This window comes from Coregonus lavaretus, assembly GCF_964263955.1.
Source record: "Coregonus lavaretus genome assembly, chromosome: 5".
Classification (NCBI taxonomy): domain Eukaryota; kingdom Metazoa; phylum Chordata; class Actinopteri; order Salmoniformes; family Salmonidae; genus Coregonus; species Coregonus lavaretus.
This window is the reverse complement of record NC_139992.1, coordinates 11,762,507-11,781,426: the sequence shown is the minus strand read 5'-3', so window position 1 is coordinate 11,781,426 and position 18,920 is coordinate 11,762,507. Positions and strand designations below refer to the sequence as shown.

The window sequence follows — 18,920 nt, the reverse complement described above, 5'->3', positions numbered from 1 at the left end:
GGCGGGGGGCAATTTCTGCATAATGCACCTTCAATTTCTTGAACCACTGTTGGCATGTCCTTGAACCACTGTTGAACCACTGATGGCATGTCGTTGATTAAAGCCACAAACCTGAGTTTATGTTTTTGTTTTAGCCCAACAGCAGTCCCGCCACTTGGATTTGTATGGGGGATGGGGCTGGGGAAATGTAACCACAGTGCTATGGATGCCATGAGATTGAAATTATAGGTTTTAATGTTTACAAATAATCACATGACAACACAAACATACTTAAAGTAAAACAAACTTATATTTTTCATTATAATTGTGGAAAGACATTTGCACTATGTCAGTTCCCACATATTTAGGTCACTTATTGTGGTAAATGGGACTGACGTTTGTATTTTATAGACAAGTCTCTCTCTTGAGAAAGAGAGCAATAGATTCAGTATAATATTGGCAGTTCAATGTTTAAACTCGCTATCCCAAAATGTGCAGATTATTATCATAATATTTCGTAAATACCAGCATTTTGTGCTTTTGTATGGCACTCAAAAATGGCTAAACTTCAAGAAATCGACTCTGTTCTCTACATTCCTGCTTCCTCTGTGTGTCTTCAGCTGGTCCTCAGCGCCATGGGCACTCCTTTGTGGTGAGTTGTGATAGCGCAAAATAAATCAACAGCGGTTGCAGACCTGCTTATTCATCAGGTTCCAGAAAATGTGAATAACAAAACCCCATTGCGGTCCGTATAAAGTATAAAAGCCCTCTGGCAGCCACAGGTTGTTGGACAGAATCCCACAACGAACATCAAACATGGGCAAGGTATGTACAGATCAGCCAGCTGTGGATCAGCCTGTCAGTCCTCTAACGTAGCACAGTCATATTCATCTGGGTTTCAGCTAATGGAAAAGAACAGCAGACAGCTTGAAATGGGATCAAGTTAAACAAAGATGGATAGTTATATCATCACATATAGTAGGGTGACTGTGTCTTTTCAGTCATGATGAAAGCAAAGGCTTAGTGTCACTAATCCTGTGTATTAGTAACAGAACGTCACAGAACTTGAGAAAGTGAATTGAACATTTGATGTGTGGTCTCTTGCAGGTCATCTTCTATGAGGACAGAAACTTCCAGGGCCGCTCTTATGAGTGCATGAGCGACTGCCCTGACATGTCCTCCTACATGAGCAGGTGTCACTCCTGCAGGGTGGAGAGTGGATGCTTCATGGTGTACGACCGCTCCAACTTCATGGGAAACCAGTTCTTCTTGAGGAGGGGAGAGTACTCAGACTACATGCATATGGGAATGAGTGACTCTGTCCTCTCCTGCCGTATGATCCCTCAGGTAGGAGAAAGTCTCAGAGATCCATATAACTTGATACAATATCTCTGCAGATATTTTATCATCTTTGTTATCAAAAATCTAAAACTTGAACTGTATTTCTACTTAAACCAGCTTGATTTGATTTGATTTATTAGGTTCCCCATTAGCCGACCCCAATGGCTACAGCTAGTCTTAATGGGGTCCGACATATAACGACAAAGACATTACAGACAAAATACTTTACAATTAACATTCTGTAACTGTAACTGTAATTTCCTATGGATATAGGTTTGGCTTACACTTTAGCAGACACTCTTATCCAGAGCAACTAGGTTTAAGTGCCTTGCTCAAGGGCACATTGATGGATGTTTCACCTAGTCTGTGCTGAGATGCAAACCAGTGACTTTCTGCTTATTGGTCCAACACTCTTAACCGCTAGGCTACCTGGTACACTTTAATTGGAATTACAGCTGTAAAGGAGTGTTGATTATGAGCATGATTTTTTTTTTGCACAACAGCACAGAGGATCCTTCAGGATGAGAGTCTATGAGAGGGAGAACTTTGGAGGTCAGATGCACGAGATGTTGGAGGATTGTGAGTCCTTCCAGGAGCGTTACCGCATGGCCAACTGCGAGTCTGCCCAGGTCATGGAGGGACACTGGCTGATGTACGAGCAACCCCACTTCAGAGGCAGGATGATTTACATGAGGCCCGGAGAGTACAGGAACCTCAGGGAGATGGGAAGAAGCGGAATGAGATATAGTTCTGTGAGACGCATCATGGAATCCTGTTAAATCTTTTAATTTGTAGCCCTTTTAAATTGTGAAATAAAATACCATCTAAGAGCATTTTTGTATCTGCCCACCTTTATTGTGAATTATTGTGGTTTTTGGTGTATTTTCTGATTTATTTAGAATTTAATGACTGACTTTGGTTATTCCTCTCAAAATACAACCTAACATGATTTGTCCACTTGGCTGTAGTTGATTCCCCAAGACAGACTTTGGGTATTTAGTTCCCTTACTGAGATACAGTACCAGTCAAAAGTATGGACACACCTACTCATTCAAGTTTTTTTAAACTATTTTCTATACTCTAGAATAATAGTGAAGGCATTACAACTATGAAATAACACATATGGAATCATGTAGTAACCAAAAATGTGTTAAACAAATCAAAATATATTTTATATTTGAGATTCTTCAAATAGCCACCCTTTGCCTTGATGACAGCTTTGCGCACTCCAAACCTTTGACTGGTAGTGTACTTCATAGATAGGTTTTGTAAGCATTATATTTTTCAAGTCAATTTATTGATAAAAAACAATTGTTGCTTCAGCTGTGCTATAAAATCAAACATCAAATTTTAAGTGGAATATAACATAATAATGTGGCTTATCGATAACATTTAAATAACATTTCACTTACATTCAGATTATGTATCACTGTTTGAATAAGCATTGGATCAAAACAAAATGACCAAATAGCATGAAAAGTTATGAAACATTCGTATATTTATTCAAATACAGTGCTATTACTTATGGATCAAGTAGATTTTCTGAGAGCACAGCTCTTTAGAGGAGAAAAAATACCAATGCAAATGTTGTAGCTACTATAAAATAGGTGTACATACAATACATTACATTATTATTTTTATTTTTATTTTTTTACTCAGATCATTGGACTAGCCTTCAAGAAACAAATGGAAATGTGTTATGTGTTCAAGGCTTAGCTTACACAGAGAGAACAATAAGGGTCCAAGAACTAAACCTTGCGGAACACAGAAAGTTGAATTTGGAGTTCTGCGAGGTTCAGTGCTTGGAACCTTACTATTCTATCTCTATATACAGTATATTCGGAAAGTATTCTGACCCCTTTACTTTTCCACATTTTGTTACACTACAGCCTTATTCTAAAAATGATTAAATTGTTTTTTTCCCTCATCAATTTACATTCACACACAATACCCCATAATGACAAAGCAAAAACAGGTTTTTAGAAATTTTTGCTAATTTATATTTTTTTTTAAAAAGAAATATTTCATTTACATAAGTATTCAGACCCTTTACTCAGTACTTTGTTGAAGCACCTTTGGCAGCGATTACAGCCTCGAGTCTTCTTGGGTATGACGCTACAAGCTTGGCACACCTATATTTGGGGAGTTTCTCACATTCTTCTCTGCAGATGCTCTCAAGCTCTGTCAGGTTGGATGGGGATCGTTGCTGCACAACTATTTTCAGGTATCTCCAGAGATGTTCAATCGGGTTCAAGTCCGGGCTCTGGCTGGGCCACTCAAGGACATTCAGAGACTTGTCCCAAAGCCATCCTGCGTTGTCTCGGCTGTGTGCTTAGAATCGTTGTCTTGTTGGAAGGTGAAACTTCGCCCCAGTCTGAGCGCTCTGGAGGAGGTTTTCATCAAGGATCTCTCTGTACTTTGCTCCATTCATCTTTCCCTTGATCCTGACTAGTCTCCCAGTCCCTGTCGCAGAAAAACATCCCCACAGCATGATGCTGCCACCACAATGCTTCACCGTAGGGATGGTGCCAGGTTTCCTCCAGACGTGACGCTTGGTATTCAGGCCAGAGAATCTTGTTTCTCATGGTCTGAGAGTCTTTAGGTGCCTTTTGGCAAACTCCAAGTGGGCTGTCATGTGCCTTTTACTGAGGAGTGGCTTCCGTCTGGCCACTCTACCATAAAGGCCTGATTGGTGGAGTGCTGCAGAGATGGTTGTCCTTCTGGAAGTTTCTCCCATCTCCACAGAGGAACTCTAGAGCTCTGTCAGAGTGACCATCGGGTTCTTGGTCACCTCCCTGACCAAGGCCTTTCTCCCCCGATTGCTCAGTTTGGCCGGGCGGCCAGCTTTAGGAAGAGTCTTGGTGGTTCCATACTTCTTCCATTTAAAGAATGACGGAGTCCACTGTGTTCTTGGGGACCATCAACACTGCAGACATTTTTTGGTACCCTTCCCAAGATCTGTGCCTCGACACAATCCTGTCTCAGAGCTCTACGGACAATTCCTCCGACCTCATGGCTTGGTTTTTTCTCTGACATGCACTGTCAACTGTTGGACCTTATATAGACAGGTGTGTGCCTTTCCAAATCATGTCCAATCAATTTAATTTACCACAGGCGGACTTCAATCAAGTTGTAGAAACATCTCAAGGATGATCAATGGAAACAGAATGCACCTGAGCTAAATTTCGAGTGTCATAGCAAAGGGTCTGAATACTTATGTGAATAAGTTATTTCCGTTTTTTATTTTTCATAAATTAGCAAACATTTCTAAAAATCTGTTTTCGCTCTGTCATTATGGGGTATTGTGTGTAGATTGTGAGATCTTTTTTGTTTTAATCCATTGTTGAATAAGGCTGTAACGTAACAAAGTGTGAAAAATGTCAAGGGGTCTGAATACTTTCCGGCACTGTATTATCCCTTTGAAATAATAACCCATAAACATTGAATGCTATTTCATTGCTATGCAGGTGAAACACAAATCTACTTGTCAATAAAATCAGAAGATACATTAAAGACATACAGTATTTTCAACATAAATTACAGCCAGCGATTTGATTGTGCTTTCAGGTATACAGTTTTATATTTTATTGTCAATATTTTATTTCTTTTTTAAAACTTATTTTTATGATGCCTTCTGCAATGCTATATATTTGATAGCAATGGTGCTTGGCCCTCTTAATGGCTGCTTTTAGGTATTTTCACAGATAGAATAAATGTTGCCATATATACCATGTCATATCATATATTATAAAATGTAAGTGATATTTCAGAATGAAGAGGAGGTATGTGATGATCAAGTAACACAAATACTGTGCATAGTGTTTTTGCACATTTATTTGAACAATTGACAATCAGATGATTTAGCATATGTCCGTGATACGCCTCATGCTCATGAACCTCATGCCCTTGGTCCCCATGCCCATATCCTTGAAGCTCCTGTACTCTCCAGGCCTCATGTACATCATCCTGCCTCTGAAGTGGGGCTGCTCAAACATCAGCCAGTGGCCGTCCATAACCTGGGCAGACTGGCAGTCTGACATGCGGTAACGATCCTGGATGGAGTCACAGTCGTCCATCAGCTCCATGTTCTGGCCTCCAAAGTTCTCCTTCTCATAGATCTTCATTTTATAGGATCCTCTGTGCTGTTGGTGGGGAATTGAAAACATTTGTATTAATTCCAAAGTATGACAGTTTTAGAAGCTTACTTTGTAATTTAACGGAAGAAATGCTATTTCTTCCTTACCATGGGGATCATGCGGCTGGACCTGATGCAGTCGCTCTGGCTCATGCCCATCAAGCGCTGGTTGTCGGGGTACTCTCCTCTTCTGACCAGCATCTGGTGTCCCATGAAGTTGGGGCGCTCGTAGACCATGAAGCAGCCGCTCTCAACCCTGCAGGAGTTGCACCTGCTCAGGTGGGAGGTCAGCTCAGGGCAGTCCTGGCTGGTCTCATAGGAACGTCCCTGGAAGTTCTTGTCCTCGTAGAAGATGATCTGCAAGAAAAGTTATAAGAATCCTATACAACACCTATTGCAGAATTAAGGTGCAGCAGACACACATCAAAAGCAGTCATTTAGTTAGAATGATATGAATATTTGTTTAAATGCCACCTACCCTGCCCATGGTCATGGTTGCTGTTGGTTGTTTAAGCTTGACTGTAAATGCTAGTGGCACCCTTGCCCTTTTATACTTTGTTAGATGCCCACAGCATATGTAACCACATTGTGTTAAATTCCTGAGTCATCACCATGTAATCTACTGTAAACTAAAGCAGGTTCAATATTATTAGTTTTAGTAGCATTTGCATAATATTTTAAAGAGTTAGTATACTGTAGTAAATTAAACATGTAAATTACTTACCTATGGCTTTGATTATCATGGAACGTTAACTATGATTCCTAATTCTAAACAATACGTACATGACCCAGAAGCAGAGATGGAGGTTGGCGCAATGCCAACTGTGCCAACTGAGCAAAGCAAAAAGCGCTTCACTGGGTATGGGTCTGCTACTATTTTTGCTACGTTGCGGGAAATAACTCTGTGATACCTGGGGTTGCAATCTCATGACGCCTGTTGCGAAGATTTTCCATGTTTGTCCACAGAAAGTGCCCACAATTATGATTGTAACTTCATTGTTGGTACTACATTGAAAACCTTTCACTTAAAATGTACCAAACAACCAAATTCAAAAGGATTGCAGTCATTCCTATTTGTATGTGTATTGATTAAGGATCCCCATTAGATCCTGCCAAGGCAGCAACTACTCTTCCTGGGGTCCAGCAACATTAAGGCAGTTATAAACAATTACAAATATTACATGACATTACATTTCATAGCACTTTTCACAACACATTAAGTGTGTGCCCTCAGGCCACTACTACTATGTTGACGAGTCTAAGGTAGGACTAGGTCTAAAGTACAAGAAGCCCTAGTCTAAGCTAGGACTAGGTCTAAAGTACAAGAAGCCCTAGTCTAAGCTAGGACTAGGTCTAAAGTACAAGAAGCCCTAGTCTAAGCTAGGACTAGGTCTAAAGTACAAGAAGCCCTAGTCTAAGCTAGGACTAGGTCTAAAGTACAAGAAGCCCTAGTCTAAGCTAAATCACTTGGAGTCAACAGTAATGTGTAGAATGCAAGCATTATGTACTATAAAACATTTTTTTAAACGATTTGGTTCAAGAGACAGAGTTATTGTATTTCTTCAAATACCATCAACATAAGCAGGGTTGGGAAGCCTTTGGGAAAGGATTTACGGAAGATTGCTTGGTATCCAAACCTCCCCGACTGCCCTTAATGGCACCAAAGGAATTACAAATATTTTGTTTTTATTATATTTTGTGTTGTCCCTTTTCTGATGCTATATGACTTATTTTAAGCAAAATACAATAAAGTTCCTGAGGTTTGATATCACTATTTTTATACAATATTATTGGAATACATGACAATTAGATGAAACATTACAACAAAGTAGGTCGATACCAACTGTGATGTAGTGGTAAACAATAGGTGGGTAAACTCTGATCGCCGGTCGCAGTGAAAAAAGTAATACTCCCTATACTTTCAATGCATTTTTCTGCAAAAGGTGGGCAAACTGTTGGGCAAACTGGTGGGCAAACTGTTGGGCAAACTGGTGGGCAAACTGTGTTTACTTGCTTTTACCCTCCACTACACCACTGGATACCAACCTTACTCAAAGTAAGTGACTTAAAGGGTCATTCTGCAGTTGCTACATCTATTTTTGTACTTATAAATTAATGATACATACTCAATGATGCTTGAAGAATATAACTTATAAATGCCCTATGAGCTTAGTTGTCTTACCCCAATCAGAACCATAAATATAAGGTTGTTTTACTCCAATGTTTGAAAACAATATGAATGTAAACAAACACTGTATAGCCTCAAAACATGGTTAAAATTATAATTTTGATATCATGGATGTTCAGTTCTTGCATCCATTTACATTTACATTTACATTTACGTCATTTAGCAGACGCTCTTATCCAGAGCAACTTACAAATTGGTGCATTCACCTTATAGCCAGTGGGATAACCACTTTACAATATGTATTATTATTATTTTAATTTTTTGGGGGGGGTGGGGAAGGGGGGGTAGAAGGATTACTTTATCCTATCCCAGGTATTCCTTAGAGGTAGGGTTTTTCAAGTGTCTCCGGAAGGTGGTGAGTGACTCCGCTGTCCTGGCGTCGTGAGGGAGCTTGTTCCACCATTGGGGTGCCAGAGCAGCGAACAGTTTTGACTGGGCTGAGCGGGAACTGTGCTTCCGCAGAGGTAGGGGGGCCAGCAGGCCAGAGGTGGATGAAGGCAATGCCCTCGTTTGGGTGTAGGGACTGATCAGAGCCTGAAGGTACGGAGGTGCCGTTCCCCTCACAGCTCCGTAGGCAAGCACCATGGTCTTGTAGCAGATGCGAGCTTCAACTGGAAGCCAGTGGAGTGTGCGGAGGAGCGGGGTGACGTGAGAGAACTTGGGAAGGTTGAACACCAGACGGGCTGCAGCATTCTGGATGAGTTGTAGGGGTTTAATGGCACAGGCAGGGAGCCCAGCCAACAGCGAGTTGCAGTAATCCAGACGGGAGATGACAAGTGCCTGGATTAGGACCTGTGCCGCTTCCTGTGTAAGGCAGGGTCGTACTCTCCGAATGTTGTAGAGCATGAACCTACAGGATTGGGTCACCGCCTTGATGTTAGCGGAGAACGACAGGGTGTTGTCCAGGGTCACGCCAAGGCTCTTCGCACTCTGGGAGGAGGACACAACGGAGTTGTCAACCGTGATGGCGAGATCATGGAACGGGCAGTCCTTCCCCGGGAGGAAGAGCAACTCCGTCTTGCCGAGGTTCAGCTTGAGGTGGTGATCCGTCATCCACACTGATATGTCTGCCAGACATGCAGAGATGCGATTCGCCACCTGGTTATCAGAAGGGGGAAAGGAGAAGATTAGTTGTGTGTCATCTGCGTAGCAATGATAGGAGAGGCCATGTGAGGATATGACAGAGCCAAGTGACTTGGTGTATAGCGAGAATAGGAGAGGGCCTAGAACTGAGCCCTGGGGGACACCAGTGGTGAGAGCACCACAGCTCTGTCTATGAATTTGAGTGGTTACATTTCTCCAGCCCAATCCCTCAGCTTTGAATCTTTGTTTTCATTTCAACAACTTTCTTCTTGTGATGTGCTAGACGGTTTGCGCAAGATTGATGTAAAATAAATAATCCACTGTGGCTGATTTGCTTGATCCTTTCTTGCTGCAGCTTTCTGCTCCTCTGATCGCAGCATCTTTAACACATATTTTTTACCTTGCAATTATTTCTGGTACCATCCCCAGGGTCTGGAAGGTGGCCCATATACTCCCACTGGTACCATCCCCAGGGTCTAGAAGGTGGCCCATATACTCCCCCTGGTACCATCCCCAGGGTCTGGAAGGTGGCCCATATACTCCCCCTGGTACCATCCCCAGGGTCTGGAAGGTGGCCCATATACTACACCTTCACAAAGGTGGTGACCCGTGTGACCTAAATAATTATCGCCCCATTTCCAAACGCTCTTGCCTAGGAAAAATTCTAGAATCCTTGGTAAATACTCAACTTTTAAACTACGAAATGTATTCTTATTGTACACCAGTCAGGTTTCAGATCAGGTCATAGCACCATCTCTGCTACTTCTTTGATTTTAAATAATGTTCTTAATTGTTTGGATAAGAAGAAACACCGTGCGGCCCTTTTTATTGACCTGTCTAAAGCCTTTGACACTGTGGATCACTCATTACTTATTTAGAGGCTTTCATCAATTGGCCTGGACCAGGATGCATTTAGCTGGTTAGAAAATTATTTAAAGGACAGAACGCAGTGTGTATTTACTGATGGTGTTAAATCAGGTTTACTATTTACATTAACAATATTGGTTTATCTGAATGAAAAAAAATGACTTTCACCTGTATGCAGATTACACTGTTGTGTATGCTATTGTCCCTACAGCTGAATAAGCTCTGTCAGAGCTTCAATCTGCCTTTATTGCCCTGCAGAAAGCTTTTGTTGAACTGAAATTGGTACTTAAAGGAAAATTCCACTTTCAAAATACAGAAATCCTCCCCGCATGATGCATTTTGCAAAATGCATCATACGGGTATGATTTCTGTATTTTGAAAGTTGAGTTTTCTTTTAAGTACCAATTTCAGTATTGAAGCCATTAGATGTACTTTTTCATAGCGCATTGCGCTTTATTACGGGGGATAGGTTCAGTACACATCATTGCATTTTGTATCAGAAAGTAGGCACTCCTTGAAGTCTCGTGGACTAAACTTCCGCCATACCTTACCTCATTGTTAACCTTCAGATGTATAAGTGCCCAGACCCAGACTCAGGGATGGCTAACCCTGGAGATCCCTTCAATCTCCACCAAGTTAGATACATCTTTTTTTTTTTTTTTTTTTTCACCTTTCATGTGGAATGATCTCCAAAAGTCCATAAAGTTGGTGGATTTGGTGGCTCTAGGGCAATTCAGGTGGATGTAGGAGGGCATTTATACTGAAGAATGTGTTTGTTTCATATGATTGTGTTTTGCTTTTCGTATTTGCTTTTCATGTATTGATGTGTATATACAGTTGAAGTCGGAAGTTTACATACACCTTAGCCAAATACATTTGAACTCTGTTTTTCACAATTCCTGACATTTAATCCTAGTAAAGATTTCCTGTTTTAGGTCAGTTAAGATCACCACTTTATTTTAAGAATGTGAAATGTCAGAATAATAGTAGAGAGAATTATTTATTTCAGCTTTTATTTCTTTCATCACTTTCCCAGTGACATGAACCCTGCGTCCTGAGTCTGTTCCTGCCTGTGTTGCCGTTTTTCTGCTCTGTATCTCCTGTTGCCTGAACGCACCCTTTTCTGGTTGCCGGGCGACGTTGCTAGGCGGGTGATCTCTCGATTACCCGCACCTGCTTCTCATCAGCTTCGGCACACCTGGTCCTGATCATCACTCCTTCATAAGCTCTGACCTGACATCCATTCCCTGCCGGATCGTTAGCCATAAACATCATTCTCCCGGAACCTTCACCCAACCCCTGCCGTGCCATCAGTTCATCTGCCACTTCACCACCACCTACTCATCTTCGCCACCCGCTCCGTCTCCTGGACTATTCTGCATCTTTTATCTGTAAATAAACACTCACATTCGTTCAACTCACCTTGTCTTGGTCTGCTTCTGAGTTCGGTCTTAGAGAACCGTGACAGAACGATCCGGCCATAAATGAACCCAGCGGACCTGGACTCTGTTCGCCATGCCATTACCCATCAGGAGATGATGTTGGGACAACACAGCACGGCGCTACAGGAGATAGCGTTATCGGTTCGGAACTTTTCGACCAGTCTGACGAAGATCCAGGCTCAGCTCAGTTTGCCGGTTGAGAATCCACCACCGGTTTCACCTCTCTCGCCTGCCGCTTCTGGAGCTGTGCCCTTCAGTGAGCCCAAGGTTCCGACGCCTGAGAAGTATGAAGGGGATTTGGGAAGATGCCGTTCCTTTCTTATGCAGTGTGGATTAGTGTTCGATCTACAGCCCCACTCTTACGCCACAGACAAGGCTAGGATAGCCTTTGTTATTGAATTGCTGCGTGGTAGAGCCCTGGAGTGGGCTTCAGCCGTATGGGAACGACAGGACACCTGCATGGCGTCATACCAGCAGTTCACGGCAGAGATGAGGAAGCTGTTTGACCATCCAGTCCGAGGTAAGGACGTAGCTATGCGCCTGTTTTCTCTTTGCCAAGGAACTCGCAGCGTTGCCGACTTCGTAGTAGAATTCAGGACATTGGCTGTGGAGAGTGGGTGGAATGAGGAGTCACTGCAAGCGGCCTTTTACCAGGGGCTGTCGGAGCAACTCAAGGATGAGTTGATCTCCTATCCGGAGCCTAGTGACCTGGACAGTTTGGTATCTTTGTCTATTCGGGTGGATAACAGAGTTCGAGAGAGAAGGAGGGAGAAGCAATGGGGCCCGTCCAATCAATCAGCTTCTCAGTTTCCAGTCGGGTCAGGAGGTGGACCAGAATGCGTCGATCATTGCCCACCACACGGGATTAGTGGAGAGGTCCTGCCTCCAGATTCTGAACCCATGCAAGTGGGGCGGCACGGGTTAACCAAGGAGGAGCGCCAACATAGACGTAAGACAACCGCTGCCTCTACTGTGGTAGTTCGGGACATTACATCTCCACTTGTTCCCAGCGGCCGTCAAACTGCTCGGCTCGCTAAAGTTGGGAGGACTTTTAGCGAGCCAGTTTCAACCTCTCAATACCCCTGTCAGACCCCGTTTCCCGGCTACCCTCATGAACAGGAATCAGAGTTTAGCGATTAAAGCTTTCGTCGATTCAGGTGCCGATGGAAGCTTTATTGATGCCGACGTGGTGGAACAGCTGGGGCTTTCCAAGGAGCGATTACCGGAAGCCATTGAAGCTACCACTCTGAACGGCAGTAGTCTAGCACGTATCACGATGAGGACTGAACCGGTTAAGATGCTGTTGTCAGGGAATCATTCTGAGGTTCTCTCATTCTTCATTCTGCCTTCTTCCCATGTTCCTCTGGTCCTTGGATACCCCTGGCTGAAAGAACACAATCCCACGTTCGATTGGGTGACTGGCAAGGTAACTAGTTGGAGCATTGATTGTCATGCTAACTGCCTCAAGACTGCCTGTTCCCATTCTGTTCCCAGTCAGGTGATTGAGGCTAACCCCCCAGATTTGTCCCTGGTTCCCGAGACATATCACGATTTGGGGGAAGTGTTCAGTAAGCAGAGGGCTCTGTCACTCCCTCCCCACCGACCATATGATTGTGCCATAAACCTGTTCCCTGGAGCTGTCTATCCCAAGGGACGGTTATACAGCATCTCCCGACCTTAACGTGAGGCTTTGGAGACCTACATAAGAGTCCCTAGCTGCTGGTCTCATTTGTCCCTCGTCATCACCCCTGGGGGCAGGATTCTTCTTTGTGAGTAAAAAGGATGGCTCTCTTCGACCTTGTATTGATTATTTGGGGTTGAATGATATCACGGTCAAGAACAAGTATCCCCTGCCCTTGATGAGCTCTGCTTTCGACTCCTTACAGGGTGCTACTGTGTTCACCAAGCTGGACCTACGCAATGCGTATCATCTGGTCCGGATCAGAGAGGGGGACGAGTGGTTGACTGGTTTCAATACACCAATGGGTCATTTCGAGTATCAGGTGATGCCGTTTGGACTGACCAATGCCCCAGCAGTGTTCCAGAGTATGGTGAATGACGTCCTGAGAGATATGATCGGTCTTTTTGTGTTCGTTTACCTTGATGACATTCTTATCTTCTCGAAGGAGCCTTCCAGCCACGTCCAGCATGTCAAGCAGGTTCTGCAGCGATTGCTGGAGAATCGCCTGTTTGTGAAGGCCGAGAAGTGTGAATTTCACGCCCACACTACATCCTTCCTCGGGTACATCATCTCCAGGGGAGAGATTAGGATGGACCAAGAGAAGGTTAGGGCGGTTCTGGATTGGGCCCAGCCCGGAACGAGATTGCAGCTCCAGAGGTTTCTGGGGTTTGCAAATTTCTATCGGAGATTTATCCGTGATTACAGCCGTGTGGCCGCTCCTTTAACTGCCCTGACTTCTAGTACCAGAACCTTCAGTTGGAATCCTGAGGCGGACCGAGCATTTCTGGATTTGAAGAGGCGATTCACCAACGCTCCGATTCTCTCTCAACCTGACACTGCCCGTCAGTTTGTCGTTGAAGTGGATGTGTCTGATGTGGGGGTTGGCGCCATCCTGTCCCAGCGATGCTCCACTGACGGTAAACTCCATCCCTGCGCCTACTACTCTCGTCGTCTTTCGTCTACGGAGAGGAACTACGATGTGGGTAACCGGGAGCTTCTCGCGGTGAAACTTGCCTTGGAGGAGTGGCGCCACTAGTTGGAGGGGGCGGAGCAACCGTTTGTTGTCTGGACTGACCACAAGAATCTTGCTTACGTGCAATCGGCTAAACGTCTCAACTCCCGTCAGGCCAGGTGGTCGTTGTTTTTTGGACGCTTTAATTTTTCCTTGACGTTCCGACCGGGGTCTAAGAACGGCAAGGCGGACGCCTTGTCCCGGATGTTCTCCAAGACGGAGGAGAGTCGGGCCAAGACTGAGACGATTCTTCCCCGGAACCTTGTCGTGGGAGCCGTTATGTGGAGGATTGAGGAGGAGGTTATGGCGGCCCTTCGGACGCAGCCCGGCCCCGGTAACGGTCCACCCGGTCGGTTGTTTGTGCCTGAGTCGGTTCGTTCGGCTGTCCTCCAATGGTCCCACGCCAGCAAGATGGCTTGTCACCCTGGCGTGGCTCGGACGATGGCGCTTCTACGCAGACGATTTTGGTGGCCTGCCATGGGAGAAGATACTCTGAGGTTTGTTGCTGCCTGTCCAGTTTGTGCGCAGAACAAGAGTGCCAATCGGCCCAGCTCTGGACTTCTTCACCCCCTACCGATCCCCCGGAGACCATGGTCGCATCTGGCTCTGGACTTTGTCACTGGGTTGCCCTCTTCTGAGGGGAACACGGTCATTCTGACTATTGTGGACCGATTCAGCAAGTTCGCCCACTTTGTGCCCATCTCCAAGCTTCCCTCTGCCTCTGAGACGTCCAAGATCCTGGTTAGGGAGGTTTTCAGGGTCCACGGATTGCCCAGTGACATTGTTTCCGACCGTGGCCCTCAGTTCACCTCTGCTGTCTGGAAATCCTTCTGTTTGGCCATTGGAGCTACAGTCAGTCTTACATCTGGATTTCACCCCCAATCTAATGGACAGGCGGAGAGAGCCAACCAGAAGATGGAATCCACGCTGCGCTGCCTTGTTTCCTCCAACCCCACCTCTTGGGCCTCTCAGTTGCCTTGGGTTGAGTATGCTCACAATACTCTCCCTACTTCTGCCACTGGGATGTCTCCCTTCCAGTGCCTATACGGCTACCAACCCCCCTTGTTTCCTTCTCAGGAGAAAGATCTCTCGGTTCCCTCTGTCCAGGCCCACATTCGTCGTTGCCACCGGACCTGGCATCGGGCCAGAAAGACCCTCCTTAGAGTTTCTGACCGGTATCAGCTCCAGGCGAATCATCGCCGTATTCCAGCCCCCGCTTATGCAATCGGAGATAGGGTCTGGTTGGCTACACGGGACCTTCCTCTGCGGACTGAGTCAAGGAAACTGTCGCCGAGGTTCGTTGGTCCGTTTGTGGTGGAGAGAGTGTTTAATCCTGTTGTGGTTCGACTCAAGTTGCCTAGTACGCTCAGAGTCCATCCCACCTTCCATGTCTCCTGCCTCAAGCCTGTTCTCCTCAGCCCTCTGTTGCCCCCTCCACCTCCTCCTCCTCCTCCTCGGATGATCGGAGGAGGTCCTGTCTACACGGTGCGCCGCATCATGGATTCCAGACGGCGGGGCCGGGGTTTCCAGTATCTCGTGGACTGGGAGGGGTATGGTCCTGAGGAGAGGAGTTGGATTCCTCGGCGTCAGATCCTCCTTCGTGACTTCTACCGCCTCCATCCTGGCGCTCCGGGTAGTCCGCCCGGTGGCGTTCGTCGGAGGGGGGCTACTGTCATGAGCCCTGCGTCCTGAGTCTGTTCCTGCCTGTGTTGCCGTTTTTCTGCCCTGTATCTCCTGTTTCCCGAAGGTGCCTGAACGCACCCTGTCCGGTTGCCGGGCGACGTTGCTAGGCGGGTGATCTCTCGATTACCCGCACCTGCTTCTCATCAGCTTCGGCACACCTGGTCCTGATCATCACCCCTTCATAAGCTCTGACCTGACTTCCATTCCCTGCCGGATCGTTAGCCATAAACATCATTCTCCCGGAACCTTCACCCAACCTCTGCCGTGCCATCAGTTCATCTGCCACTTCACCACCACCTACTCATCTTCGCCACCCGCTCCGTCTCCTGGACTATTCTGCATCTTTTATCTGTAAATAAACACTCACATTCGTTCAACTCACCTTGTCCTGGTCTGCTTCTGGGTTCGGTCTTAGAGAACCGTGACACCCAGTGGGTCAGAAGTTTACATACACTCAATTAGTATTTGGTAGCATTGCCTTTAAATTGTTTAACTTTTGCTTCTTCCTTGCTGAGCTGCCTTTCAGGTTGTGTCGATATAGGACTTGTTTTACTGTGGATATAGAGACTTTTGTACCTGTTTCCTCCAGCATCTTCACAAGGTCCATTGCTGTTGTTCTGGGATTGATTTGCACTTTTCGAACCAAAGTACGTTCATCTCTAGGAGACAGAACGCGTCTCCTTCCTGAGCTGTATGACGGCTGCGTAGTCCCATGGTGTTTATACTTGCGTACTATTGCTTGTACAGATGAACTTGGTACCTTCAGGCGTTTGGAAATTGCACGCAACGATAAAGCAAAAAAAAATTCTGAGGTCTTGGCTGATTTATTTTGATTTTCCCATGATGTCAAGCAAAGAGGCACTGCGTTTGAAGGTAGGCCTTGAAATACATCCACAGGTACACCTCCAATTGACTCAAACAATGTCAATTAGCCTATCAGAAGCTTCTAAAGCCATGACATCATTTTCTGGAATTTTCCAAGCTGTTTAAAGGCACATTCAACTTAGTGTATATAAACTTCTGACCCCCTGGAATTGTGATACAGTGAATTATAAGTGAAATAATCTGTCTGTAAACAATTGTTGGAAAAATTACTTGTGTCATGCACAAAGTAGATGTCCTAACCGACTTGCCAAAACTATAGTTTGTTAACAAGACATTTCTGGAGTGGTTGAAAAACGAGTTTTAATGACTCCAACCTAAGTGTATGTAAACGTCCGACTTCAACTGTAGATATGTATAGTGTAATTGATGTGTATATAGAAATGTATAGTGTAATTGTTATTTATTGAAGTGCTGGGCAGGTCGTCACTGTAAATAAGAATTTGTTCTTAATTGACTTACCTGTATAAATAAAAGTAAAACAGGAAAAAGACAGAGCAGTAACACATTTAAAAGGCCTAGTCGATACATTCGATGCTCCAATGCACCTGTTCCCCATAGGAGCGGGTTGCAGTTGGCACTGCCCCAGATGCATACAATCTGGAATAATAACCATTTACAGACCGATTTAACAAACATTACAGCCCTCTATGCTGTGTTGCTGAGTTAGGCATTAAAAACAATGGACCATAGATCATTTAGCTATCAAGTTGAGTATAAAAGTGACAGGGGAGGATGAGTGGGCAAAGTTCGAGTGTTGTCAGTGATAGGAGAAATCATGGGCAAGGTAGGATAACTATATATATATTGTGGACTACCATGGGTAGTTCAAGGTCTATGCTGACACAAACAATTCAATATATGCATATCAAAAGCAACGTTATTAAGTAAAAATCATGTAAATTCTAAAATACAGAAATGTGAGTGAACACACCTAGTTCGAGTTCACATTCATTCATGTGATCATATTTGAGTGACCACATAGCTCATTGAAGATGTGTATTTTAATAACTTTATAAAAACCATATCTTCCTAGATCATCTTTTACGAGGACAAGAACTTCCAGGGACGTTCCTATGAGACCAGCCAGGACTGCCCTGAGCTGACCTCCCACCTGAGCAGGTGCAACTCCTGCAGGGTTGAGAGCGGCTGCTTCATGGTCTACGAGCGCCCCAACTTCATGGGACACCAGATGCTGGTCAGAAGAGGAGAGTACCCCGACAACCAGCGCTTGATGGGCATGAGCCAGAGCGACTGCATCAGGTCCAGCCGCATGATCCCCATGGTAAGAAGAGCTAATGTGTCATGGTTCAATTCAATGTGTTGTTTCTTTCATTTAGCACACATGGATAAGTAATTCCAATCAAATTTCCTAAAACAGCACAAAGGAAACTTCAGGATGAGGATCTACGAGAAGGAGAACTTCGGAGGTCAAATGCACGAGATGATGGACGACTGTGACTCCATCATGAGTCGTTACCGTATGTCTGACATGCAGTCCTGCAACGTGATGGACGGCCACTGGCTGATGTACGAGCAGCCCCACTTCAGAGGCAGAATGATCTACCTGAGGCCTGGAGAATACAGGAGCCTGAGAGATATGGGCTTGGGGGCCATGGACATGAGAATCGGCTCCATCAGACGCATCATAGACTCCTGTTAAACCCCCATCAAACTCCACCTAATAAATGCTTTTATCTACTGTAAGACTTTTACTCTTTTACTCCCTTCACAACGTGTTCAGAATAAGCAAGTATTGTACTTGTCAAATAATGTAGACTTCATGTAGCAGCCTTAAATCAACAGATGCACATGCACATCAGTATGTAGTATAGTGCATTAAGACTTCACTTTGAACCAGATCTCGCATACTTGAGATGTACAATTCATATTTCAAAAAAAGGATTGTACTCTAGGTTTGAGAGATCTTCTGGTTAGGGTTGAATATTTTCCCGGTATTTTACAAATGTTCTATCCTGAGAATAATTCCCTTTTCTCCCGGGTAACCCGATATTTCCCGCCAAAACCGGAAGTGTCATTCAAAAGCATTATAAAGCATATAAATGTCTGGATTTGATTAGAGCTTTGATCAGCATGAACATTCAAACCTGATGCTACCTGAGCCTGATGAGCCATATATTTAATACATTTTATGAACCCTACATTTACGACATTTAATGAGCCCAAGCCCAAAGAAGCCCAAATGATTGTGCCGTTATCCTTTACATGTCACGATCGTTGAAAGGAGTGGACCAATGCGCAGCGTGGAATGCGAACATACTTTTATTAAACATTCACCACACGAACAAAAACAACAAAACGATACGTGAAGTCCTTGGGTACATACACAAACCATACACGGAACAAGATCCCACAAACACAAATGCCCAAACGGCTGCCTAAGTATGGTTCTCAATCAGAGACAACAAGCAACAGCTGATTCTCGTTGCCTCTGATTGAGAACCACCCCGGCCAGCATAGAAACACAATGAACTAGATCCTGAACATAGAAACACAAAACATAGACTCTACACACCCTGGCTCAACATAACAGAGTCCCCAGAGCCAGGGCGTGACAATACATATGTGATATAGGCACATTACGCCCGACAGAAAAACATAAAAGC

At 44.7% G+C, this 18,920-nt stretch overlaps 2 protein-coding genes across 2 annotated transcripts in view; one reads left to right on the top strand and one right to left on the bottom strand.

Moving 5' to 3' along the window:
• Nucleotides 1-1,092: 1,092 nt before the first annotated feature.
• LOC311129588 (gamma-crystallin M3-like) lies at nt 1,093-17,956 on the top strand (the record flags this gene model as incomplete). The annotated part of the gene is made up of 3 exons (XM_084161931.1): nt 1,093-1,326; nt 17,330-17,578; nt 17,675-17,956. The coding sequence occupies exons 1-3, from the start codon at nt 1,135-1,137 to the stop codon at nt 17,954-17,956; spliced, it is 723 nt and encodes a 240-aa protein (XP_084018057.1). The 5' UTR covers nt 1,093-1,134.
• LOC311129579 (gamma-crystallin M3-like) overlaps nt 5,181-18,920 on the bottom strand; it is a gene marked incomplete at both ends in the record, with an annotated part of 79,069 nt that continues 65,329 nt past the window's right edge. Inside the window, 2 exons of the mRNA XM_084161921.1 lie at nt 5,181-5,462; nt 5,564-5,812. Of these exons, the coding sequence (XP_084018047.1) occupies nt 5,181-5,462; nt 5,564-5,812 (531 nt within the window). The remainder of the gene's footprint in view (nt 5,463-5,563; nt 5,813-18,920) is intronic.